This window comes from Eptatretus burgeri, chromosome 6, assembly GCF_056783735.1.
Source record: "Eptatretus burgeri isolate ZD-2024b chromosome 6, Ebu_testis_v1, whole genome shotgun sequence".
Lineage (NCBI taxonomy): Eukaryota > Metazoa > Chordata > Myxini > Myxiniformes > Myxinidae > Eptatretus > Eptatretus burgeri.
In genome coordinates this window covers 85535379-85561711 of record NC_140966.1, presented here as the reverse complement: position 1 = coordinate 85561711, position 26333 = coordinate 85535379, and the positions used below count along the sequence as shown (strand labels likewise).

Below are 26333 nucleotides of genomic sequence, written 5' to 3'. Positions count from 1 at the left end.
TGGCAATTGAAGTCGCCACATAAGAGGAAGAGAGAGTTTGGATGAGAAGATAGAAGATGGTCCATGTTTTCGGATAGTGAGGTGTAGATGGAGTCATCACTGTTAGGTGGACGGTACAGTCCACATCTCAACATGAGGTGGGAGTGGAGGGGAAGCCGTAGCCAGAGGTATTCCTAGGGGTGTGGGGGAGTGAGAGCAGTGCATGGAGAGTGAGGAATAGAGTCTTTGATGAAGAGAGCAACTCCTCCACCAGGACGAGGCTCAGGTCTGTCATTCCGGAGGAGGGAGTAACCAGGGAGAGATACTTGGGAGTCAGACACGTCTTGGGGGAGGAAAGTTTCTTTTTGGCAGATTATGTCTGGTTTGTCAGTGGCAACCTGTATGGAAAGATCTGAAAGGTTTGAGCGAGGGCCCCATATATTCGAGGTCCACACTTTTAATGAAGAGGTAGGAGAGGAGGCTTTGGGTGCAGGGGGTGGGGGGGGGGAGGGTTTGACAAGGGACGAGGGGGCGGAGGTAAGGAGGGTTGTTGAAAGAGTGTAGGGGATTGCAGAATAGCTCGGGGAGGGGGCCAAATGAGGAGGAGAAAAGGCTCTGTGGTGCTGGGGGAGAGGGGGACAAGAGAGGAGGAAGAAGGCAGTTGAGGATTTGAGGAGGTGGAGTGAAGAGATGGAGGTGAGAGGGCAGTGGAAGGAGGCAGCTTTGTGGATGAGAGGGGGGAAACTTTGAGGGGGATGAAAGGTGGGAGAAAGGTGAGTGGGGAATTTTTGAGAGGTGAGAGGGAGGCTTGGAGGGAAAGAGTGGGATGGTTGCTTTGAGAGGGGTGAGTTGGCACTGAAGTTGGAAAAAAAGAATGGTTGATGGAAAGTGAACATTCATCCCAAACTGGGGGTTTTTTTTCAGTTTTGGGTCAGAGATGCGATTTAACACAATTCTTGATGGATGCAATAAAGGCGAATTCAGAGAATGGAGAGAAGAAACGCTGTAACAGTTGGATTTTTTTCGGCAAGGAATGAAGGAGAGGTCGAAATGAGAGCAGTCTGTTAAAATAGCAGAAGAGTAGTGCATTATGAAACAGTAAAGAGTACCACATGTGTGAGAGAGGAAGATGAAGCATTACAAGATACTAGCCGAAACCCCATCAGACAGATTCCGTTCATTCAACCACCACCACCAGCTCAACCACACTCGAGGGACATGGACTGGACAGGGCGTGCTTGCCGACTCAACCCCCGCCCCTGCCCCATTCCCCCCGCCTTCAATTTGCTTCACCCCACCCAAAAATTTAATTACCCTGGCCCCGCCCCACCTCTTTACTCCCCACCCCCCGTCTCTTGATTCTCTGCCCCGCTTGCCCCCGCCCCTGTCCAACTCCTCACACTCAACCCCGCCTAATTCACCCTAGCACCCGCCCACTCATCCCCCGCCCCATTTCCCCCGTCTCCCGCTTTCGATTTGCTTACCCCTGCCCAAGAACTTGCTTCCCTTGCCCCCCGCCTCTTCACTCCCTGCCCCCGTCTCTTCATCCCCCGCCCCCGCCTCTTCACTCCTCGCCCCTGTCTCAACTTAAAGTGTTTATTCTGCTTCAGAATTGAAAGTTGTCTATTGCCACTATGTGCGATGCACTTACAGGTACGAAGTTTCTTTTAGTCCAGGTCACAGTACCGAGAAAAACGTGACGCGACCGCTAGGAGGAGCACAAAATTGGTCTTTCAGTATTAATATATAGAAGATACAATGTTTCTTGTTACATTATTTTGTGTCAAATTCACATTCGGAGGTAGTCAGCATGTGCAGAAGAGGGTTTTACATTGCAGACGCTATTTTCGAGGAGTGGAATTACACCTCTCGGCGGTCACGGTCTGTCGACGACAGACGTAATGACGTCAGCGAATGACCGATGATGTCATGACATCCTGACGCCTCTCAGCGGTGACGTCACACGTTGCTATGTTAACGAATGTAAAACGAAAAGTGTTTATTCTGCTTCAGAATTAAAGTTGTCTATTGCCACTATGTGCGATGCACTCTTACAGGTAGGAAGCTTCTTTCAGTCGAGGTCACAGTACCGAGAAAAACGTGACGCGACCGCAAGGAGGAGCACAAAATTGGTCCTTCAGAATTAATATATAGATCGTTTTTGTTATTATTATTATTCATGTTTGAGAGAGTTTTCAACAGATTAGGTCATGGAAGTGTTGTCGAAAAAAATCGAGGAAGAAGAAGAAGAGGCGATGAAGCAGAATAGGAGAAGGTTAGCTTTTTAATTTTTTTTTTAGATAAGAAATAGAGATTATTTGGGAGAAATGGGGGACATTAGGAAAGAGGGAAAGATAGAAATTGAAGGTAATGGGGAGAAAAAACAAATAAAACGATCGTACACCGAGGGGAACCGGTCGGCCTCAAGCCTAGGCCTCAAACACCCGGTAAGGCAACGTCGACAAAAACTCACAAAAGAGCACGATTTTTGAAACGAAACCGAACTAGGAACACACAGCAACATGTAGGTGAGAAAATAAACAGTTAAAACGGGACAAATAACGACCGGAAACTTAACTTTGAGATCGTCAGCAGAGAGCCCCTAAGGAGACCTCTCGATGCTCCAAACCTGGAACCGGAAGTGATTCCAAAGGTGGGGAAAAAGGGGAATGAAAGAGTGAAGGTGAGCAGTGATTCGTGATTTTGGTAGTTTTACCAGAGGTGGGTTGCTGGCGGACCTTGAGCGCCCTGCGGAAATATGGGGGGGGGTGGGGGGGCATATCGCAGACAGAGCAGAGGGGGGGCAAGACTAGAGAGGAGACGGTAGAAGACAGAAAGACCACCGACCTGCCTGCGGTGAGAGGGTCAGAGGCTCAAAGACTCAGCTTGTCCAAAACGAGCCACATGTCCATACAGCTTTAACTGACGCTCACGGACTATACAGTGAACAAATCTCATTTGAGTCTCTCTCAGCAACCGCTCGTTGGACACAAAGTTTGATTAGCGATAATGGACTCTATCTGTAAGGTGATATCGAGGTGACATTCCATCATAATCCCACACCAAAAGTAAAATGTCAAAAGATATCGTGATGCCAAACCAGAAGAGGATTGTTGTGTCATCTTGTGGCATCTTAATGTGGTGTCATTCTTCATTGCTGCTGTTCTTCTTCTTTATTCTTCCTCTTCATCCATCACAATCCCACAACAAAAGTAAAATGTCAAAAGATGTAGTGATGGTAATCCATAAGAGGATTGTGATGTCATATTGTGGCATCGTAATGTCATTCCTACCTAGCTTTTTTTTTTATTTTTTTTATTTTTTGAGATTTCACTTATTTAAAAATAATGGTTCCCAAAATATCATATTATTTTGAGAGACATGATTGGGTCTTGTTATTCATGTGATGACTGCTATTGACATTGCACATGGTACATGCTTCGGAACCTCGATCGGTGGTGCATGTTTGTGTCTACACTGTCGCTGATGATTTGCCAATAAGTGATTAAACAGGTCCGGTGGCTGAGGGGGTGCGTAGCATTGGAATTCTCATGTATGTGCTACTTGTGAATGTCTGCAGCTGTTGAGGAACCAGGATAGAGTTTGAAACGGCAAAGAGCTTACGTTGTGTGGCTTTTTATGCAGCTTCTCCTTTGAGAGATGGGGCCAAAAGCGATTATTTCGCATGATACACAACTTGCTGGATGAGTTGGGTTGGTGACGAGAACAAACCAATTCGATTTTTGTTAAGGTCCAGATGCAGACCCGGCTTATCAGTGGGATACATGTCATATTCAGGCTGGCGGAGGTAATCGCTTTACCGAGTGCCATTCGAGTTACCCTGCACACGTGAAGCGAAAAGCGGAGTTCAGCAATTGGTTCATATATGTCTGTCTGTGTCTGTCTGTCTGTCCAAAAACCTCAATTTATTATGATCAAGGAACAACTTGATTTAAATTTAATGTTATATTTTGAACACGAATCGGAATATAAAAATGGAAAACAAACCTTCTGTTTAACAGTGTACTTTCTCTCTGAATTAGTCCCAATATAAATGCGCAGAGAGAAGTGAGATTTTTTTATTTTTTACTTCGTCTATATGCCTGGCAGTCAAACCAAATTTTCAATCATTCCAAACAGGAAACTTACTCTTTTTAAGAATGTCATAAAGGACACAAACAGTAGCATGAAGTACTAAGGCAACATGCGAGATGGGGTGGTATATGAGACACTGCGAAAGGGTGATAAATTCTGGGAATTATTTTGGTTTTTTTAAAATACGACCTCAAAAATCTTTATTGTATTTAAATTGAATTGTGTACTTTTGAACACTGCAGAACACAAATCGCCTTCTTCCAGTTTAGCAGTACTTTGACATGTTAAATAAGGTGGTGTATAAGACTGCTTCAATCTTTGATATGTCCTTCCTTCCATCGATCTGTCCAAAATGAAAAAGAAGAACCTTTCTACCCACTGTGTGTAATTATCGAGGGTTCTAAAGGTTTCTGAAGGGTTTCAAAGGGTAATTATAATTGGTTCCAAAGGATAATTGGTTCACGAAAAAATATTTTTCACGAAAAAAAAACAAGTGACCACTATATTCGTTATTGTTGTGTGTGTGTCTGTCTGTCTGTATGTGTGTCTATCTGTCCCGAGCATAGCTCCGTGGGTTTTGATCCGATCCTGATAAAATTTTGGTGGGAGGTTTATATCATGATCTCGTTGTGTTTTCCTGAAAATGGGCGTGGTGCGCCCATTATGGGCGGAGCCACGCCCAAATAACATGTTTTTAGGAAGTAGCGGATTTCAATTTGCATCTTCTCCGAGGGGTTTTGTCGAATCTGACAGGGGTTTCGGTATTTGGTAAGCCCAATGTCACCTGCATAGCCCCACAGAGCTCGATTTTTCATTTTCGTCCCAAGGTCAAGGCCACAAGGTCACGAACTTAGAAAATTGCGAATTTTGACAAATTTTTTTTTTCTCCGAGGGGTTTGTCAAATCTGGCAGGGGTTTCGGTATTTTGTAAGCCCAATGTCACCTGCATAGCCCGACAGAGCTCGATTTTTCATTTTCGTCCCAAGGTCAAGGCCACAAGGTCACGAACTTAGAAAATTGCGAATTGCGTTTTTGGGGGGTAGCCAATTTCAATTTGCATATTCTCCTCAGGGGTTTGTCAAATCTGGCAGGGGTTTCGGTATTTGGTTAGCCCAATGTCACCTGCATAGCCCCACAGAGCTCGATTTTTTTTTTTTTTTTTTTTTTAATTTTTTTTTGTTTTTCATTTTTGTCACAAGGTCATGAACTTAGAAAATTGCGAATTTTGACATAAAAATCCATCTTCTCTGAGGGGTTTGTCGAATCTGGCAGGGGTTTCAGTATTTGGTTAGCCCAATGGCACCTGCATAGCCCCAAGGAGCTCGATTTTTCATTTTCGTCACAAGGTCACGAACTTAGAAAATTTCGAATTTTGACATAAAAATCATACGACTGCCAAAACTTTGAGAGCTGGGATGACAATATTTTTTATGTATAATCTTGAAGTCATTCCCCACCTAAAGTCTTGAAACCATTTTGCTCTGTCTCGAACACCTTGCCCGTGGCGCCCCCTTCAAGTTTGCTTTTACGCTGATTTCATCAAAGTATGGATAATTATCTGAGGAGTGTGATATGCCATATAGCCTATATGACGTTATATTGCTCCTGGAATGTTCCAGAGGAAGTTTTGCACCAAAGGTCATAATTGACCTTTGACCTTGACCTTTGACCTTTAAGATCACAAAGGTCAAATTTTCGAAGTTGTGGGAATCGAACCGGGTTTTCGACCTTCTTCGACGAACTAACTCCATTAAGCTATAGCACGTATCCTGTTTCCTTATTTTAATGTCCACAACATTGTTTTGTGACCTTTCAAGGTTATGCAAAGGTCAAATTTTTTAAGTTGTTGAACGAAACCGGGTTTTCGACATTTTGCAGCTAATAACCTGTCACTCGTACCACATCATGTTGATCATTTTTATAACTTGGTCAAACATTATCACATTGTCTCATCCTTGACTTCTGAAACAATCTACATCGTCAAATACCGCGCGTGAACCATCGTCATCTTCAGACTTGTTCTAATTGGTTTCATTTGTTTAACTTTGCGTTTCATATTAAAAATTCCAAACTGAACCACTTCCTTTGGACACGGGTGTGATATATATATATATATATATATATATATATGTATATATGTGTATATATATATATGTATATATATATATATATATGTATATATATATGTATATATATATGTGTATATATATATGTATATATATATATATGTATAAATATATATATATATACATATATATACATATATATATATATATGTATATATATATATATGTATATATATATATATATATATATATATATATATATGTATATGTATATATATATATATATGTATATGTATATATATATATATATATATATATATATAATATGGATGCTTCATAATAGGGGGTAAAAAAATAAAAGTATGAATATTCATGCTCCCTGGGTGTGCCTTTGTTCCATTTGACAGTAGAAACATACACATCAAATATGAAGCAGATTGGAGGATGTTTAGGGGTTCCTCTAGTTGGCACAATATTGTTGAAATTTGCCAAACTGTAACTGACAACTTGCCGTCGAATATGCACAACGCAGTACACTTCACAATTAATATGGTTGTTTGATATTTTTTAAAACCACAGCAGTCTCCATAATGGACATAATTGTGCCAACTTGAGGAACCCCTAAATATCATGGAATTTTGTTTATTTTTTACCTATGTTCTTATGGGGTATTGGAACAAAGGCAAAATCGGGGAGCAGCAAAAATCAAACTTTCATTTTTTTGGAACACCCTAATGTGTGTATGTATGTGTATGTATATATATATGTATATATATATATATATATATATATATATATATATATATATATATATATATATATATATAATATATAATATATATATAATTTTTATTTTTTTATTTTTTTTAAATTTTATTTAGTTATTTTAAAACTATCTTGAAAATCATGATTTTATTTCAATCGAAGTATTTACTTAAATATTGTGTGAGGTAACATGTTCTATGAGCTCTTTTGTTTCGTCGCTGCTTCATATTCAGAGATTTGATGTCTGTACACATCAAAGTGAAAGGAAAGTTTTTAAAAGCGTGTGATCATTCAACCATGTAGCAAAAATAGAGAAATCAACACGGATTTTGGTAATGTTTTGTGAATAGGACACATACAAATGACAGCACAGCAAATTATGTATTTAACAAGACAGAAAATGCAAAAACCGAATCGGCAAAGGAGCTCAGGATTTTAATATTGCCATGAAAGGGAAGTTGACATTGTACTTGCATGTTACCATGATTTTGCATGAACTAGTCCTAAACACCAAGCCAGTTGAAGTCGTATGTAGAGGCCTGATCGCTTTTGTTTTCTTGACTCCCATGGCATTTCCTGACTCTCCTAGCAATTGTCGTTTTAAAACGTACAGCTCAGAAATTATTGTGTCGGCAAGTTTTTAAGACCTCGGTGAATCTGTGACTTTCTTTAACCACGATGTACGATTATTTGTGATATATCTTCTTGTGATGAGACACCACCTATCATTTGGCTCGTTGATAAAAGGAAAAGTAATTGCAGAAAAATAGTAATCATCATATCTGCTCCCACAAACGGCCTCAATGTATGTGCTTCGTTGTGTTACACTTGTCTTTGGGCCTCAGCCTGGTTATTTGCGCTCATTAATTTTCGAGGCATGGATTTGATCACTCAACCGATCAGTGAGTTTCTGGGTAACAATGTGTTTGGGAAAACCTATCCACACAACTGTTGATACCAATCATCATAAAGCCATTCATTGGTCTGTTGGTGGCTGTCTGGAGCTTTGATGGTTGTTGTTGTAGAAATGTCTGTTTAACAATTGTTATTTGTATTGATTGAAGCTGAGGGAGGTTGATGTGTGTTGAAAGTTTCCCCACAGGCTGATGTGTGATCCTGCATGTGTTGTAGATTTATGAAGCAATGGAATCGGTGAAGCACGACAAATCGGTTCGTGCAGTAATTATTCGCAGCGATGTTCCGGGCATCTTTTGTGCTGGTGAGTTAATGATGTTAACTTCTCAGTCACACCACTGATCTTTTTCATAATGCTTGAAATTTAAAATGTGAGCACAATATTTATATAAACACACATCTGACAGAGAACAGGCTCTCCCTTCACCCCTTGCTCCCACTTACCCCTTCTGTCTGACACAACCATCCAAATTCCTGATGGGAAAAATTCAGACTTGCCATATTTCCAACTATTTTAGACATTACTCATGGAGCAAGTTGTACATATTGTCACACCAGAAGTACCGCTAATGCAGACCCTCTGTGCCGGAGGTCTAAGACCTCCACAAATGGCCAAACTATCTTTACTAAAGTCGCTGTGAGCTGACAGCATTTGTGTCCCTGTCCACGCTCTAATAGCAGGAGACCGATTACAATTTAATATCACCACCCCACCCCCCACCAAGGTTGGTTTATCTTATTCCAAAACGGGTGGTTCTGAGCACACACTCAGGCAAGAAGGCAGGAGGATGTTCCTCATAATTTAGAGCTTATTATCAAAAAATACCCCCGAGCGGGAGTGCTGGTCATCTCTGCCAGAGGTCTAAAGTAACTCTGTGCCAGACTGGAATAGGGGCAGTTCATAAAGTACGTACGCTCTACTTCCGGGTTTCAAAACCACCGACCCCCCTCTGTATGCAGGCTAGTGACCACCCACCCGCCCCCATATGCGTCTCATATCACATCACAATACTTGAAGATTACAACGAACTGTAGATTTATCTCAAATGCATCAGTAATTATTAACTATGGTAATACAGTAATATGGAACAATTATTGACGTCCATGGATTCAACATCACGTCGAAAATGTTCCTGTGAACGGGGATATTTTTCCTCCTCGTGATGACGACAGGCTCACCTTCATCTTCTGAAACGCTTTCATGTAGTCCGACACTACTTTCATAAAGTATGTATGCAGCCGTCGTACCACCCACCCACCCCTGTACGCAGCCTGTACGTGGGCTTTAAACCACCCACCCCCCTCATACATCGCTAATCACTTGCAAAGCCCAGCAGTTCCTTATGAACCGATGTTTGTAAATCATGACAATGCAGTCCCGAGCAGTGTAATTTACCTTTTTCTTTTAATATCACAGCACGTCATTTATGAAAATAAAAGTACAAATTGACATTCAAGACAATGTTAATGTCATAAATGAAAGTAAGTGTGCATATAAACTTGTGTTCCATTGTTTTGGTTAAATCTGACAAAAGCTTCAAATGTAATATTTGTCTCGGAGAGTTCCGGTTCTTAATTTAATACTTTTATTTTTGTATGTACTTTATGAACTGCCCATACGGGGAATCAGAGCGAAGTTTGAAGGGCTATAAAATCGGAACGAGAGCAAAGTTCAAAAAAATGGCTCGTGTTGTTCTCGATAATAGTCCATAGTATCTGAATGACTGATAGCATTTGATCTCTCTTGATAAATGAGGGAGGAGATACGATTTGAAATCGTCGATTTTCACAACTTTGACAGCCTCGTGATGTTGACCTCGACCTTGAAAGTTATATCGTTGTGCATGTCTCAGACATCTATCCATTCCAAATCTCAGACATCTATCCATTATTTGTCTCCACTCGGTTTGATTGTGGACGTACGGACGGGCGGACAGACTTCAAGACTGGCTTTATTAGGTCATCTCTATTGAGATGATAGAGATGACCTAATGAATATCGCGATGAGGAGGACGAGACTAAATAACAGCATAGACCTGGCTGTCAAAAGACACACAGATGGGAAGAAAGGAATACACTAACTTGATACAAAGTGAAACTAAGATCCCACTAGTGGCCACAAAAATACCAGACTCACTCCAGAGCAAAGGGGAAATGCATGTGAGGGCTTTTGTAGGTACAAGCTTGTCTCGTCAATGGTAATGGCACCATGCAGTTGGTGTGTTATAGGACAATGGAAATGAGGAGTGATGGTGATGAGAGAGGCCAGGAAATGAAGAGAGGTGGCTTCACTGCCCTGGGAGGCTGCCAGGGATTATGTCCACTCACACGAACTCCTCCCAGAACCTTCCACTGAGACCGCCCATGACAGCCCTCTGCTACTCACTGGCAGCAGGCAGCGCCACTTCACTCCAGTTGTCCCACCCCTCTCTAGGGCTCCACAGCTCACTGCACCATCCTGGCCTACATTCCTTGGCCAAAATGGCCCGTGATAAGGTCCACTCCACTTTAACCTCGCTGTGTTTTCCAAGTCCCTTTGTTCCATGTGCCACAAGTCCCTCACCTATTCTTGTCTGAACAGAAAGCCTAACACATGCAACTTACTCTAAACTTCTCTATGTTTTGCAACCACCACCTCCTCAGTGCACGTTATACAATACAACTTACTTCTGAAAGGTCCCTGTTACAATTGTAACTCTAACCTACTCAAGCACACGGACCAAGCTATTCTTAGCACATTTTAACTCTGGACCAAACATCCCCCCTTCCATGTAACAGTATAATTATGTGTGACAAGGACAATGGAAATATATACATACAGTAATCCCCCGCTATATCGCGGTTCACCTATCGCGCCCCCGCTTCATCGCGGGTGTTCCCTTGGAACCTAACTAATTTTTTTTCTGCGGATTCCCCCGGTATATCGCGGTAATAATATATAAAATATAAATTATTTAAGCAATAAATTATAACGCTATAAATATAAACTCGATATAAATCAAACCCAATCGTGTTTACACACCGCCCAGCGTTAAATATTCACTCGATATAAATCGAACCCAATCGTGTTAACACACCGCCCAGCGTTAAATATTCACTCGATATAAATCGAACCCAATCGTGTTTACACACCGCCCAGCGTTAAATATTCACTCTATAAATCAAACCCAATCGTGTTTATACACCACCCAGCGTTTGATAATCACTCGATATAAATCAAACCCAATCGTGTTTACACACCGCCCAGCGTTAAATATTCACTCGATATAAATCAAACCCAATCGTGTGAAAAAAAAAAACCGCACAGCGTTTAACATTCACAATATAGAAAACAAACCCAATTGTGTTTATACACCGCGTTTATAAAAAAAAGGCATTTTAAGCATTTTTTGGGGGTGGCGTCCATTCATCGCGGGGGGGGGGCGGTTGGAACGTAACCCCCGCGATAAACGGGGTATGACTGTATATGTATGTATATATATATATATATATATATATATATATATATATATATATATATATATACATATATATACACACACACACGAGGTGTGTTCAAAAAGCATCCAACCTTAATTTTTCGTGCGTAAACAAATGAAGCTCGGGAGGTGTGGTTTGGTGCACGTATGTAGGCGATCTTAATTCGTATGAGTGAATATTTTCCCGCCTGTAGAAGCTGTCAGTCACCGACAGACCGCCGATGAGTGAGGAAGTGTAAGTGAGCGCCGTCGAATTTTCGTTTTTGACAAAATGACGGATCACTGTGGTCTCATCGCCAGTAACCACTGTGTTGAAGAAGTTGGGATCGCTGTTCAGTCTCCAGCATGTCCTGTGCAATCTCCAAACGGAGTTGCTTCTGCTCGATCGTTAGCAGCCTTGGCACGAACTTCGCTGAGATTCTCCTTAAGCCCAAATCCTCAGTCACAATGGAATGAACGGATCCAATGCTGACGCCTGCCTCGTCTGCAAGTTCTCTGATGGTGATTCGACGATCCTGCATCAGCAGGGTCCTCACTTGGTCAATGACGATCTCATTTCGGGATGCTGAGGGCCTCCCAGAACGTGCTTCACTTTCCACTGATGTGCGACCATCTTTGAAGCGGTTGTACCACTCTTTTATCTGTGTTGTGCCCATTGTTTCATCCCCGAAGGCCTGTTGAATCTTGCGGATCGTTTCCACTTGGGAATCGCCAAGCTTTACACAAAATTTGATGCGGTAGCGTTGTTCAAGTTTTTCTATCATTTTGTCAAAAACGAAAATCCGACGGCGCTCACTTGCACTTCCTCACTCATCGGCGGTCTGTCGGCGACTGACAGCTTCTGCAGGTGGGAAAATATTCACGCATACGGATTAGGATCGCCTACATACGTGCACCAAACCACGCCTCCCTAGCTTCATTGGTTTACGCACGAAAAATTAAGGTTGGATACTTTTCTGAACACACCTCGTGTATGTATGTATATATATATATATATATATATATATATATATATATATATATATATATATATATATATGTATGTATATATATATATATATATATATGTGGTATACAGAATCGAGGCTCGTGGAAGAGCTAGAAAGAACACTGAACGGATCAGGAGACAACAGAAAAAAGGAACAGTAGAGAGAGGGGGAAAACACCAACATTGGGGTTGAAGGACAAAATAGAGGGAGACTTGAACAAACTGTGGGTGTGGGGAGGAATGAGGGCAGGAAGGGGCATATGGGGTGGACAAGATTGATGCAGAAGGAAACACTAAGGAAGGAAGGAGGTGGGCTTGGTCGTGTGAGAGTTAACTTTGGTTGAAAAATATCATGGTTTTGGTTGGGGGATGATTAGAGATGGTGGCAAACAGCTGTCTGGAAGACCTGGAGAGAGGAATGAGGTTGAAGAAAGTGTGGAAGTTAGTTACACATGGGGGGCGGAGGGGGGGTAGAGGAACGAATGATTTGTGGCGGTGAGCAGTGAATCTGGATTTTGTGAGTTTCACCAGAAGGGGACTTCCTCAAGAGGATTGTTAAGATTGCAGATGGGGATGGGACTTGTGGGGGCTTGTCAGATTGTCCTTTAGGCGAGACAGATGGTGAGAGTGTGATATTTGTCAGGATTGAAAAACATATTCCAAGTGTTTGATCAATTTGTGAAGTTGTCAAGGTCTGAAGAGAGATGTGAGGCTGCAGCCTGCCTGTCTGATGAACGAGGGATGTCATAGCAGAGGGTGGAGTCATCAGTAAATAGATGAAGGGGATTTTCCAGAGTCAGAGAGATCATTTATGAAGATTGGGAATAGGACTGGGTCCAGAACACTGCCTTGGGGCACTTGAGCCTTGATGGTTAGAGGAGATTAAAGGATTCCATTGACAGCCACACCATGACTATGAGAGTAGAGGAAGTCAGTAAGCCATGTGTGTAATTGGTCTTGGATGCCACAGGCAGAGAGTTTGGAGTGTCAGTTGTGATGCTAGACTGTATCGAAAGCATGAGATATGTCTATTGAGATGGCCCTGGTCTCATGTCTGATATTGAGGACCTCCATCCATAAAATCATTTAATTGTTTTTAGTCCTTTGTTTTAGTGGTATAGCTCAGAGATTAGATAGATGTGAAATTTGATGGAAGACCATAGTAATGTGAAATGATGACCTCAGAAACAGTTTGGTATACAGATTCATCCACAACAGACTCTATCCATATACCGTGTACTGATTCATCTGCAACCTTCACTTACAACACCGTTTGAATATTGGTTTATTTATCTCAACTCTGCTCTCTCTCTTTTAGGAGCAGACCTGAAGGAGCGCTCGAAGATGTCTGCCTCAGAAGTTGCGCCATTTGTCTCGAAGTTGCGAGGCTTTGTTAGTGATTTTGGTGAGTTGCTGTTGGTTCTGGATGAACTGTTGGGATTGTTTGACTTCTATCCTTTCTCGACGATCCTGCAACACCCCCCCCCCCCCTCACAAAAAAGTTTGATTGAGGGGCTGAACAATCTTTTTCGTAATATAATTGAATTGTTTATTATTGCATTTCACCTTCCAGATTTGAGTGAAAGAAAGAAGAAAGTGGAGGAGGCTTTGATGTCAAGATGAAACCTCTCCTTGGACCGCATTAAATTTGTTTCTGAATTTCTGTTCTGAAACGTCACAAAAAAACTAAAAACTCCTCCAACAACAATTTTGTAATGAGCTTTGTGGGTTTGTCATGATTATGGGATCATATACGTTGGGGGTTTGTCCTCCATGAAGTGGCAACATTGAAGTGGTATATGGGCCATTATACACCGAAATGATTTTCATCATGAATACACATGCTCTCTCTGCAGTGGAGTTGTGAGCAGTTGAGCAGAGTGCTGTTGGAGTAGCATAGGGGAGAATTTCTCAAGATATATGGGGCTAACTGTGGGGAGAGTTGGGGTTGGGGGGGGGGGCAGATGGAAGAGTACTTCCTGGTGGGGAGGGGCCTTTCCTTAGGTGGCAGAATATTTGATGAAAGTATTTTGGTGCCATCTACAATGTATGGATTGGTTCCATTGGTATTATACGCATGGCAGGTCGGATAGCCCCTTCATAAATGTCATGAGTGAACCAGTTGGGTTTTATAAAAAAAATTAAATTGTGTCAAAACTTGGTTTGCAGAGCTGCTTGGACCCAGTTTCGAACTCACAACCTCCTCTATTACCGCTGCTAGTATTACATTGTCCGTAGTATTCCATGACCACACCAGGATGATTAATTGATTCTTCTTCTTATTACTGTCCCACCCTACCTTAGCAAGACTGCCCATGGCTACGATTGCAGCAATAGACGGTGCAGCTCTTGGTGGAGGGTTGGAGCTGGCTTTGGCATGCGATATCAGGGTTGCTGGTAAGTGTGCATATTTTGTTACCTTTGGATACAAGCCAAGGCAATCAGGAGATTCCCAAGTTTGTCAGATCGATGTACCGACTTTAAAAGCAATAGGTGCCAATGTTAACCATGTGTGTATGGAATTTATATGATGTCATTATTATTGCTACTTTTACTTTGGAAACCATTGTAATACTGTAGTGTGATTATCAGGCTTTATAAAGATATTCCCCCATACCCTGTGCGTTTTACAGCTGATGTGGCCAAAATCGGACTTGTCGAGACGAGGCTTGGAATCATTCCAGGAGCTGGTAAGATTATTATATAAGTTGGTTTTACCTCACCTGTACCATCGCCATGTATAATGATGGAATGATTACCGCAACCGGCATGGCAAATGTGATTTCCAACTCCTCCACATTCATCTCGTTCTCCAAACAATAAAAAAATTGTGATTTTTAAACACCTTGCTTGCCAAACAGGAATCATCAAGTGAAGACTACAAATTGGCTTTACATGTCATGGATTTTTGTACAGAACCATGCTTTGTCGGCATACAGCAGGCCTTGCTGCGTTGCGCTTTGTATTTAGGTCATGGACTTTATCCGCAAAGGAGGGGCCATGGGTGGCAGTTGAGAGGGCTGAACAGTATTGGCTGACGTTGTGGCTTTGAGGATAAAAAGGTTTACAATGAGCCAAAATACGGAGAGGAAAATAAAATTGGCCTTGCTTACCCATGTGGATCCAGTTAACTTGAGCTCGATTTGGCTATGGAAGTTGTTTTACTCTTAACCTTGTGTACTGGCACAGGCTGATAGCCTGTCCAAAGTTGATTCAGAGCTCCCTCTCTCCTACCCACCACCTTCAGTAACCCAGTTAACCAACGACCACCCTGCAGATTGAGCACACGTTATAGCACATGACCTAAAATAAAAAGAACTATTATTAGCCACACCGCGGGGCTTTGGGTGGTTGAAGTAGAGGTCACGGGCGCCACAGAGATGCTGATGCAACGACCAAGAATAAAGGATTAGCCATACTTTGTGGTCGGTAATTTGAGCCTTTTCACCCACTCACCTGAATGACGAACCGTAACTTGTCTACAAAATAATTTTGTGGTAAATTCTGCCCTCTCTGTCCTGCCGATCACCCTCTTTCTTCCTCCAGCACACCTACTTCTACTCGTGAAAGTGGAGCCCCGTTAAGCCATTAGTGTGCCAATCAAGTTAATGTTGGATGTGAGATTTGAGAGAGACAGACAGAGAGGTTTAAGAAATGAGAATAAACAATTGATTAAGAAATATGGATAGTTTAAAAAAAAACTTCTTTCATACATCAGTGCTGAAAAGGCCCTTGCTTTCTTGATTAACTAACCTTTGCTTTGCATGTGTTATTCACTTTTATGCCCATTATGTGGTTTCCATACAATCTATCATTGGTGAAACTTTTGAGAACACTTGTTTTTTTGCCTGTTTTAATAAAAGAAAAGCTTCACACAGAAACCGTGTGTGTGTGTTTATAGGACTATGTCCAATGGAGATCGGGGGAATGCTAATTGCATTCCATATATATGTTGTTGTTCGTCTTTCGGCTGCTCCAGTTAGGGGTCGCCACAGCAGATCATCCGTTATGATCCGCATACTGATTTGGCATAGGTTTTACGCCGGATGCCCTTCCTGACGCAACCCTGGGATGGTGTTCTTGGGGTTGTACTCATCCTTCTTCTTCCTCCAAACACTGCGAGTGGAGTTTAAACCAAAAAGCTCTATTTTGGTCTCATCAGACCACATGACCTTCTCCCATTCCTCCTCTGGATCATCCAGATGGTCATTGGGAAACTTCAGACAGGCCTGGACATGCGCTGGCTTGAGCAGAGGGACCTTGCGTGCGCTGCAGGATTTTAATCCATGACGGCGTAGTGTGTAACTTATGGTTTTCTTTAATACTGTTACGTTTGAGGGGGGGTATGCATTCAAAGGGTAATTAGGATGTTTAATTAGGTATGCCATGATGTTCGAGTTTACCAGGATCTCGATGTAATAAGTAGCAATTCAGTGGTGATAAGTTGTCTAGTAAATGTTCATTTCTTCAAGGGGGGAAATGATAATTGTCACGTAATTAGATAGGGACACGGGATAGGGTAAGTGTGTCTGCGTAAACCCCTTTTTGGTATTCTCTGGAGACTGGCCGTGACGTCACAGGACAGTGCAGCGGATGGCTCCGCCCCATGATCACGATTGGCAGAAGGCGACGGTGGTGGGCCAATAAATGGCTCGATTGGAGGTGACGAGGGCAGGAGAATAAAAAGGTTCTGTTCGGGGTCGAAAAGGAAGAGGAAGAAGATTACAACCAAAAGATCGTGTTTTTTTTTGGTGGGGAGGCTGTTGCGCGAAGAGCGTCCTTGTTGTTGTGCTGATTCGATCGTATTCTTGATCGTGTCTTGGAGCCTTGCTGAGCCTCGTGCCTCACCTTGGTTGGCTCTGGGGTTCTGCTGACTCGGAGTACGGGGTCGAACGGCGGGCGGACCTGCCTCCCTCTCCTGCTCGCAACTTGGCGCCAGAACTGGTTCCCTGGCGGCTGTGAGCGGACTTGGGCCAAGACCAGGAGGTCGACAGCACCACGGTTTTCCCATGCCCCCCTGACGAGAGCAAGGCCAGCTCGTCCGACGCCGATCCAGGGACAGTTGCGTCCACACCACGGTCCAGCCTGACCACCAGAAATAGCTACTGTGTGTGTGTGTGTGTGTGTGTGTGTGTGTGTGTGTGTGTGTGTGTGTGTGTGTGTGTGTGTGTGTGTGTGTGTGTGTGTGCTTGGCGCCTTAGAGGGATTGAGAACTGTATATTCATTGGAATTGTCTGTTTTTCCCCACGCCCGATCCCACACCATCCCGTCGAATCGCCCCGGATCCCTCTTCTTGCCGAGTCTTGTTATTTCTGGTAATAATAAAAAGGAATAAACATCATCAACTCAGTGAAAAGTGACTCGTGCCACCTTCCTCGTCCCGTTTGCGGTAGAGCGATTAGAACCGCCATGTTTGGGTTGTAAATAAATAAACCGCCTCCATCGTTTCGGCTCATTCTACGTTGGCGGGACTGTTCAAGTCCCGTGGACGTCACAATACTGTGGTCCCAGTTCTCTTCAGGTCATTGACCAGGTCCTGCTGTGTAGTTCTGGGCTGATGCCTCACCTTTGTCATTAGCATTGAGGGTCCACGAGATGAGATCTTGCATGGAGGCTCAGACCGAGGGAGATTGACTGTCATCTTGAACTTCTTCCATTTTCTAATAATTGCACCAACAGTTGTTGCCTTCTCACCAAGCTGCTTTCCTATTATCCTGTAGCCAATCCCAGCCTTGTGCAACTCTACAATTTTGTCCCTGATGTCCTAAGACAGCTCTCTGGTCTTGCCCATTGTGGAGAGGTTGGAGTCTGATTGATTGAGTGTTGACAGCTGTCTTTTATGCAGATAACGAGTTCAAACAGGTGCAATTAATACAGGTAATGATGGAGAATGGGAGGGCTTCTTAAAGACAAAACTAACAGGTCTGTGAGAGCCGGAATTCTTACTGGTTGGTAGGTGATCAAATACTTATTTCATGCAATAAAATGCAAATTAATTATTTAAAAATCATCCAATGCGACTTTCAGGATTTTTGTTTTAGATTCAGTCTTTTACATTTGAAGTGTACCTATGATAAAAAAAAATTACAGACCTCTATGTGCTTTGTAAGTGGGAAAACCTGCAAAATCAGCAGTGTATCAAATACTTGTTCTCCTATATATATATATATATATATATATATATATATATATATATATATATATATATATATATATATATATATATATATATATATATATATATATATATATATATATATATATATATATATATATATATATGTGTGTGTATTGTCGCGGTGTTGCGCGGTTTAGGTTAATCCCCCCAACCCAATTTGTAGTGACGGGCGGTTAACACCGCCAGCCCAGATAACCGAGCGGTTTTCTTTTGGAGGCGGACATGTTGATCCTCGGAGATTATAACTCGCGTGGGAGGGGTGGGGTGTGGCACTGGCGGAGCGACGGAGGCACGAGGAAGCACAGAGCAGGAGGCTTCATACTCGATCCCCACAACAAATACACGGACACATCAACTTGAAATAAACACGAGAATTTAATGACAATAGAAATATTTACAAGGGGATAATGCAAAATGTAATAAACGTGAGATAAATTAAACTTCAAGTCAAAATGCCTCTACACACGGACTTCAATACAGACAAGGGGAAATTTCATGAAAGAAAATCCTTCCTTTCTTCTCGCCCTTAGCTTGGTCCAGTGATGGTCTTTGTGGAACTTGGAATTGAGGTACTTAGTCCTGCACGTGTGGAGTGGCCAAAAAATTGGCCTCGAGTCCACCACCGAAGTTAGACGGAGGATATGTTTTCATCCCCATCTGTCTGTCTGTTTGTCTGTGAGCAGGATACCTGAAAAAAATTGTGGATGGATTTGGACAAAATTTGGTGGACAGGTTTGGTGTGTGACAAGGACGAATTGATTTGATTTTGGTGAAAATCCATATCCGAATCTGGATACGATAATTTTTTTTGAGTGATTCTTCACCATAAAGAGATTTGGCTAAAAACTATATCGAGCATGATATTTCAAAACAAAAAATAGGTGGATGAGTTGGTTAGGTGAGACGAAGAAGCTGATTCGACTTTGGTTCAGATCTAACCTATCAGGTCAGGTATGGGAGCATGTGCCAGAACAGCGCGTCGCTGCGTCCACTTTCCGCCGGTACTCCAGGGGCCTCCGTCTGGCCATCCCCCAGGCAGATTCCAGGCCCATCCCCATCTCCTTGAGATGATGGTCAACCTGCTGCAACCAAGAGGCACGTGGTCGGCCCACTGGCCTCCTCCACTCATGAGACTCCCTCGCTGAGAGAATCTGGTGAGCAGGATCAGCGTCAGGAAAACGAGCCACATGTCCATACAGCCGCAACTGACGCTCACGGACGATGCAGGTTACAAATCTCATCCGAGTCTCTCTCAGCAACCACTCGTTGGACACAAAATCCGACCAGCGATAGCCAAGGATTCTCCGAAGAGACCTGGTACCAAAGGAATTAAGTCTCCATCTCAGATCCTTGGTCAGAGTCCAAGTCTCGCATCCATAGAGCAAGACTGGAAGTACCAAGGACCTGAAGACTCGGACTTTCGTCCTCCCACACAGGTACCGGCAGCGCCACACCCCATGATCCAGTGAATCCATGACTCCCCAGGCCCGACCCATGACTCCCCAGGCCCGACCCAGAGTCAAAGTGTGGGGGCCAGTACACACCCCTGACGAACTCCAGTAACAACTGGAAATAAGTCAGAGATGGTACCACCACACTTCACACGCTCTCAGTACCAGAGTAGAGTTCAGACATCAGATCGATCAGTTTTGGTGGCACCCCACGAAGACCAAGAATCCTCCAGAGGACATCCTGATTCACTGAGTCGAACGCTTTACAGAGATCAACATAGGCTGCAAGCAGCCCCTGCCGAAACTCTCATCTGCGTCCGGTGAGGACACGAAGAGCAAGGATACGGTCAATCGTTGACCTCTTTGGTGTAAAGCCTGACTGCTCTGGACGCTGGTGCTCAAGCAGATGGTGGCGAACCCTATCGAGAATAATCCGAGCAAAGACCTTGCCCGGCACTGAGAGCAGCGTCACCCCTCGGTAGTTGTTGCAGTCTTGGCGATCACCCTTCCCTTTCCAGAGGACAACAAGGCCCCTCTTCCAATCAGTTGGGATGATGCCTGTGTTCCAGGCAGAGCACAAAATTGCATGCAACGACACAAGTGCAACATTTCCACCAGCCTTGAGAAGTTCAGCATGGATGCCACAGATCCCTGGAGCTTTGCCCCGTTTCAACTGGTGTTTCCACAAGCGAAGGTGGACCACAGTTGATTCGAGGGTCAGCAACAGGTATTGTAACACCCTTGACATCCAACTCGACAGCTGGGGGATCAACCTGGTACAACCGCTCAAAGTAACCGGCCCAGCGGGCCTTCACTTCAGACTCCTCTGTCAAGAGCCTACCACTCTGCTCTAACTGCAGTGCTCAGAGGGATGGGCTTTTTTTTTGTATACCTTGTCGAGGCTCGTATGAGAGCTAACACACAACTCACAGCAAGGGGGCATGAGACAAGAGGGGCAGGAGTGGAAGGGACAAAACAGTGTGGAACAGACACATTAGGTGAACTGTGGAAGGGAGAGGGATGGGGATGGGACGGGGAACATGGCGAAGAGAAGATGAACATTACAGGGACTTTCAGGAAGGAAAGCAGGGGAATTGAAGGAAGTGGGCTTGGGTGGATTATCGGGGGTAGAAAAGATCAAGGATTTGGATGGGGGAAGATAAGAGGTGGTGGTGAACAGCTGTTTTGAAAGCCTGGAGGGAAGAATGGGATTGAAGAGAGTGTGGGAGTTTATTCCAAAGGTGGAAAAAAAATAGGAATGAAAGAGTGAAGATGAGCAGTGATTCGTGATTTTGGTAGTTTTACCAGAAGGGGGTTGTTGGCGGACCTTGAGCGCCCTGTGGAAATGTGGTGGGGACAAATCGCAGAGAGAGCAGGGGGGCAAGGCTGGAGAGGAGTCGGTAGAAGACAGAAAGACCACCGACCAACCTGCGGTGATTGAGTGAGAGGCCCAAAGACTCATCTTCATTGCGGGAGATGCCGATGATCTTAAATGCCCTGGTTTCGACAGCGTGAAGCCGAGAAAGGTGGGAGGCAGGAGCACCAGCCCAGAGGGGAGAGCAGTACTCCATCAGGCTACGGGCAAAAGCTTTGCAAGTGGTCAGGAGCTCAAGAGGGCCGAGGAAGGATTTTGCACGAAGGAGGATTCCCAGTTGGCGACTGGCTTTTGAGGGGAGGTTGGAAATGTGACTTTCCCAGGAAAGGTCATGGCAGATAGTGAGACACAGAAGCTTGAAAGAAAAGACTTCTTCCAGAGGATTGTTGAGAAAGTGGATGAGGGGGGGGGGGGTTCTAAACGGTCCTTTCGAAGAGACATAGTGAGAGTGTGAGATTTGTCTGTATTGAAAGACATGTTCCACGTGTTGGATCAGTTTGTGATTTTATCCAGATCTGCAGTGAGCGAAGAAGCTGCTGCTTGCCGGTCTGAGGGATGACAGATGGTACGGCAGAGGGTGGAGTCGTCGGCAAAGAGAAATGGAGGATTTTCCAGAGAGTCCGAGAGATCATTGATGAAAACCAGAAAAAGAACAGGGACCAGAATGCTACCTTGAGGCACTCCAGCTTGCACAGGAAGAGGGGATGAAAGAACTCCATTTAGGGCCACACGTTGACTGCGACAGGAGAGGAAGTCTGCGAGCCATGAGTGGAGATGGCCTTGAATACCATGGGAAGAGAGTTTGGTGAGTAGTGCAGGGTGCCAGACTGTGTCAAAAGCACGTGATATGTCCAGGGATATGGCTCCGATTTCCTGTCTGGCATTGAGGACCTCCATCCATTGATGGGAGAGCAGAAGCAGCATATCCAGGGTAGAGTGACCTGGTCTGAAACCAAATTGATGATTGGAAATCAAGCCATTGGAGAAGAGGAAGGATTTCATGTCTGAAGCGATGATGGATTCCATAACCTTGCTGATGATTGGGAGAAGGCTGATTGGTCTGTAGTTGCAGGGATCTGTGTTTGCACCTTTTTTATGCAGGGCAGTGATGTTAGCAGATTTCCAAGCAGATGGCAGATGACCTTGGGCAAATGAGAGCGTGAATAGAACAGAGAGAGGGTGAGCAAGAGCAGAAGAGCAGGCTTTGAGGACACGTGGGCTGATGCCGTCTGGACCGGTTGCAGAATTTGACTCGAGGTTTGAAAGCAAGCTCTCCACCTTGTCAGGAGAAAAGGACACAGAGTCCAGGGACAGTTGGGTGCGACTGGGTAAAGTGGGTAGAGAAAGTGATGGGTTTAGGACACAAGATTTAGCTGCAAACACCGAGTTTAGACATTCAGCTTTATCACGTGCGGTATCAGCAGTGCGGCCATTTTAGGTAAGGGAGGGGATTGGAGGGGGAACATACAGCAGAAACAGATTTGATTAAACGCCACCAGAATTTTGAGGAGGGAGAGAGGTTTGAGAGTTCAGACTTGAGATGAGAAAGATGTTGTTTCCTGGCTCTCCTGAAGGTAGATACACACTTGTTCCGAGCTTTCTGGAAGGAACTGAGATTGCCCTCAGTTGGGTTTGCTTTCCATGAGGCAAAGGCAAGTTGTTTCAGGACAACTTCCTCGCCACAAGCTTCAGTAAACCAAGGCCGGGAGGAAGGGTAGGACAACTGAACACGAGAGGGGATAAATCTGTGCATGAGGGAGAGCAAGTTTCTTTGAAAGAATTCCCAGGATGAGTTGATGTTTGAGAAAGTAGTGATAGGAGAGCAGTCTGTAAGTTTGATGGCTGCGAGGAGACCATGCCAGACTCGACGGCAGTGAGCTGGTTCTCTGATAACAGCCAGAGAGATGTCCACTTTGACGAGGACGTGGTCAGAAGAACCGATTGGAGCAGAGGAAGAGCAGCAGATATTGTCAGGGAAATTTGTCAAAATCAGATCCAGAAGAGATGGAGTACCATTGGTTGAGATCCGGGTCGGGAAGTTGACCGATTGAGTCAGTCCTAATGAGTCTCAGAAAGCTTTTGCTGAGGTGCCATGGCAGGGGAGAGAGGTACCCACACCTAGCCAACTGGCATGATGACAATTCACCACATAAGAGGAAGAGAGAGTTTGGATGAGAAAATAGAAGATGGTCCATGTTTTCGGATAGTGAGGTGTAGATGGAGTCATCACTGTTAGGTGGACGGTACAGTACACATATAAACATGAGGTGGAAGTGGAGGGGAAGCCGAAGCCAGAGGTATTCCTGGGGGTGTTGGGGAGTGAGAGCAGTGCATGGAGAGTGAGGAATAGAGTCTTTGATGAAGAGAGCAACACCTCCACCAGGATGAGGCTCAGGTCTGTCATTCCGGAGGAGGGAGTAACCGGGGAGAGATACTTGGGAGTCAGACACGTCTTGGGAGAGGAAAGTTTCTGTTCGGCAGATAATGTCTGGTTTGTCAGTGGCAACCTGTAAGGAAAGATCTGAAAGGTTTGTGCGAAGGCCCCGGATATTTGAGGTCCACACTTTTAAGGAAGAGGTAGGGGAGGAGGCTTTGGGTACAGGGGGTGGAGGGGGAGGGTAGGAGGGTTGTTGAAAGAGTGTGGGGTATTGCAGAATAGCGAGGGGAGGGGGCTGAATGAGGAAGAGAAAAGGCTCTGTGGTGCTGGGGGAGAGGGGGGACAAGAGACAAGGAAGAAGGCAGTTGAGGATTTGAGGAGGTGGAGTGAAGAGATGGAGGTGAGAGGGCAGTGGAGGGAGGCAGCTTGGTGGATGAGAGGGGGGGGTAACTTTGAGAAGGATGAGTGAGGGGGGAATTTTTGAGAGAGGTGAGAGGGAGGCTTGGAGGGAGAAGAGTGGGATGGTTGCTTTGAGAGTGAGAGTGAGGGGTGAGGGGTGAGTTGGCACTGAAGTTGGAAAAAAAGAATGGTTGATGGAAAGCAAACATCCATGGCAAACTGTGGTTTTTAAAAGTTTTAGGTCAGAGATGCGATTTAACACAATTCTTGATGGATGCAATGAAGGCGAATTCAGAGAATGGAGAGAAGAAGCGCTGTAATAGTTGGATTTTTTTTTTGGGCAAGGAATGAAGGAGAGCTCGAAATGAGAGCAGTCTGTTAAAATAGCAGAAGAGTAGTGCATTATGAAACAGTAAAGAGTACCACATGTGTGAGAGAGGAAGATGAAGCATAAGATCGTTTTTGTTGTTAATATTAATGTATGAGAGAGTTCAACAGATTTGGTCATGGAAGTGGAGAAAAAAAAATCGAGGAAGAAGAAGAAGAAGCATAATCGGGAGAAGGTTGGCGTGTTATCGTTGTTGTTGTTGGGTATTTTTTATTTTTATTTTTATTTATTTTGAGACAAGAAAGAGATTAGTTGGGGGAATGGGGGATGTTAGGAAAGTGGGGAGGATGAAAATTGAAGGTAATGGGGAGGAAAAAAAAAACAAAAAAAAAACGATCGAACACCGAGTGGAACCGGTAGGCCTCGAGCACCCGGTAAGAACGTCGACAAAAATACTCATAAAATAGCACGATTTTTGAAACAAAACCGAACTAGGAACACATAGTAACATGTAGGTGAGAAAATGAAACAGTTAAAACGGGACAAATAACGACCGGAAACTTAACTTTGAGAACGTCAGCAGAGAGCCCCTAAGGAGACCTCTCGTCGCTCCAAACCCGGAACCGGAACCACCAATGAACTTGGATGAAGTTCATGAACGCAATGCGCGAATTCCCCTGTAAGCGGGACGAGAATCACCTGTCCACAGGTGATGCTCTACCCCCTCACAGATTCCTCGCACATAGGCCTCCTTGTCCACCCTCGGTGCACATACAGTTTTACGCCTCAGCTCCCTGAACAGCTCAGCTCTGCCATTCAGCCTGGCCTTGCGACTCTGGTCAATGGTATCCAGTGTCCGTTGAGAGACAAAATTCTTCTTTGCCCTGCGGGGAGTTCCAAGACATCCACCGGCAACATCAATGACGGTGGTCTTGAAGGCACTCCACAACTCTTCAGGACCCCCCAAAGCACCCAGACCCCCCAAGTGTCCACTCAGCCTGTTCGCAAACTCCTTAGCTACTCTCTCATCCCTAACCTATCATTGGGATACAAAACGAAAAGTGTTCAGCCTGGTGGAGGTATGGGCTCCACCGAGAGCCGTTCGAGTTTAAATGGGCATTGTGGTCAATGAGGTTGGAAACTGAGTTCATCGTGTGGTTTGTTTGTTTTTCTCCAAGGTGGCACACAGCGGTTGGCGAGGATTGTAGGTGCTGCCTGTGCCAAGCTGCTGGTGTTCTCAGGCCGTGTCATTGATGGTGAGGAGGCTCATAAAATTGGCCTGGTTGCTGAAGCAGTCCCTCAGCAACCCACAGGAGATGCGGCCTACGCAGCGGCACTGCGTATAGCACGTGAAATTGCCACACAGGTATGCCTAAACGTCAATCTCGTTATGAGTTTTGCTGTCTTTTCTCTGTTCTCTAGTCATTCATCTGTTCCTCTTTAACGGATGAGGGTCTAACTACTTTTATGAGGAAGTACTTCAACTTCTGTGATTGAAAGTTTACACCTGTATCCATCTTGTTCAACACCTGCGTCCCTCCCCTTGCCCTTACTCTTCCTCGCATTCATTATTTCTCCAAATCTCCCTCTATTTTGTGCCTCAACCCTGTTGTTAGTTTGTCTCCTTCCCCCCTTTTTTTCTACTGTTCTTTTCGTTCTTACGTCTTGATCTGTTGTACGTTCTAGCTCTTCCCTGAGCCTTGACACTGCACAAATAAAATAAATTTAAAAAAAAGTACTTGGCATCATCCCAAGTTGCCCTGAGGGAATTTGAGAGTCAACCGTAAAGTATGGATTGCAGGCTTGAGCAGGCGAGGTAAGAATATTACCACCTCTGCCTAATGTCATTAGTGAGCCAGACGGGATTTATTAACGGCACGATAGTAATGTGAGATTTTGATTTTATTTATTTTTCTATGCAGTCAAAGCTCATGGGAG

The 26333-nt window shown here is 44.2% G+C and overlaps 1 protein-coding gene across 2 annotated transcripts in view; it reads left to right on the top strand.

The window, feature by feature from the left end:
• Window positions 1-26333, top strand: part of LOC147025240 (methylglutaconyl-CoA hydratase, mitochondrial-like) — a 62916-nt gene that overhangs the window by 22590 nt on the left and 13993 nt on the right. For both annotated transcript variants that reach the window (XM_085886013.1, XM_085886014.1), the window contains exons 3-7: window positions 8037-8124; window positions 13606-13692; window positions 14592-14684; window positions 14921-14977; window positions 25574-25761. In XM_085886013.1, the coding sequence (XP_085742139.1) occupies window positions 8037-8124; window positions 13606-13692; window positions 14592-14684; window positions 14921-14977; window positions 25574-25761 (513 nt within the window). The remainder of the gene's footprint in view (window positions 1-8036; window positions 8125-13605; window positions 13693-14591; window positions 14685-14920; window positions 14978-25573; window positions 25762-26333) is intronic.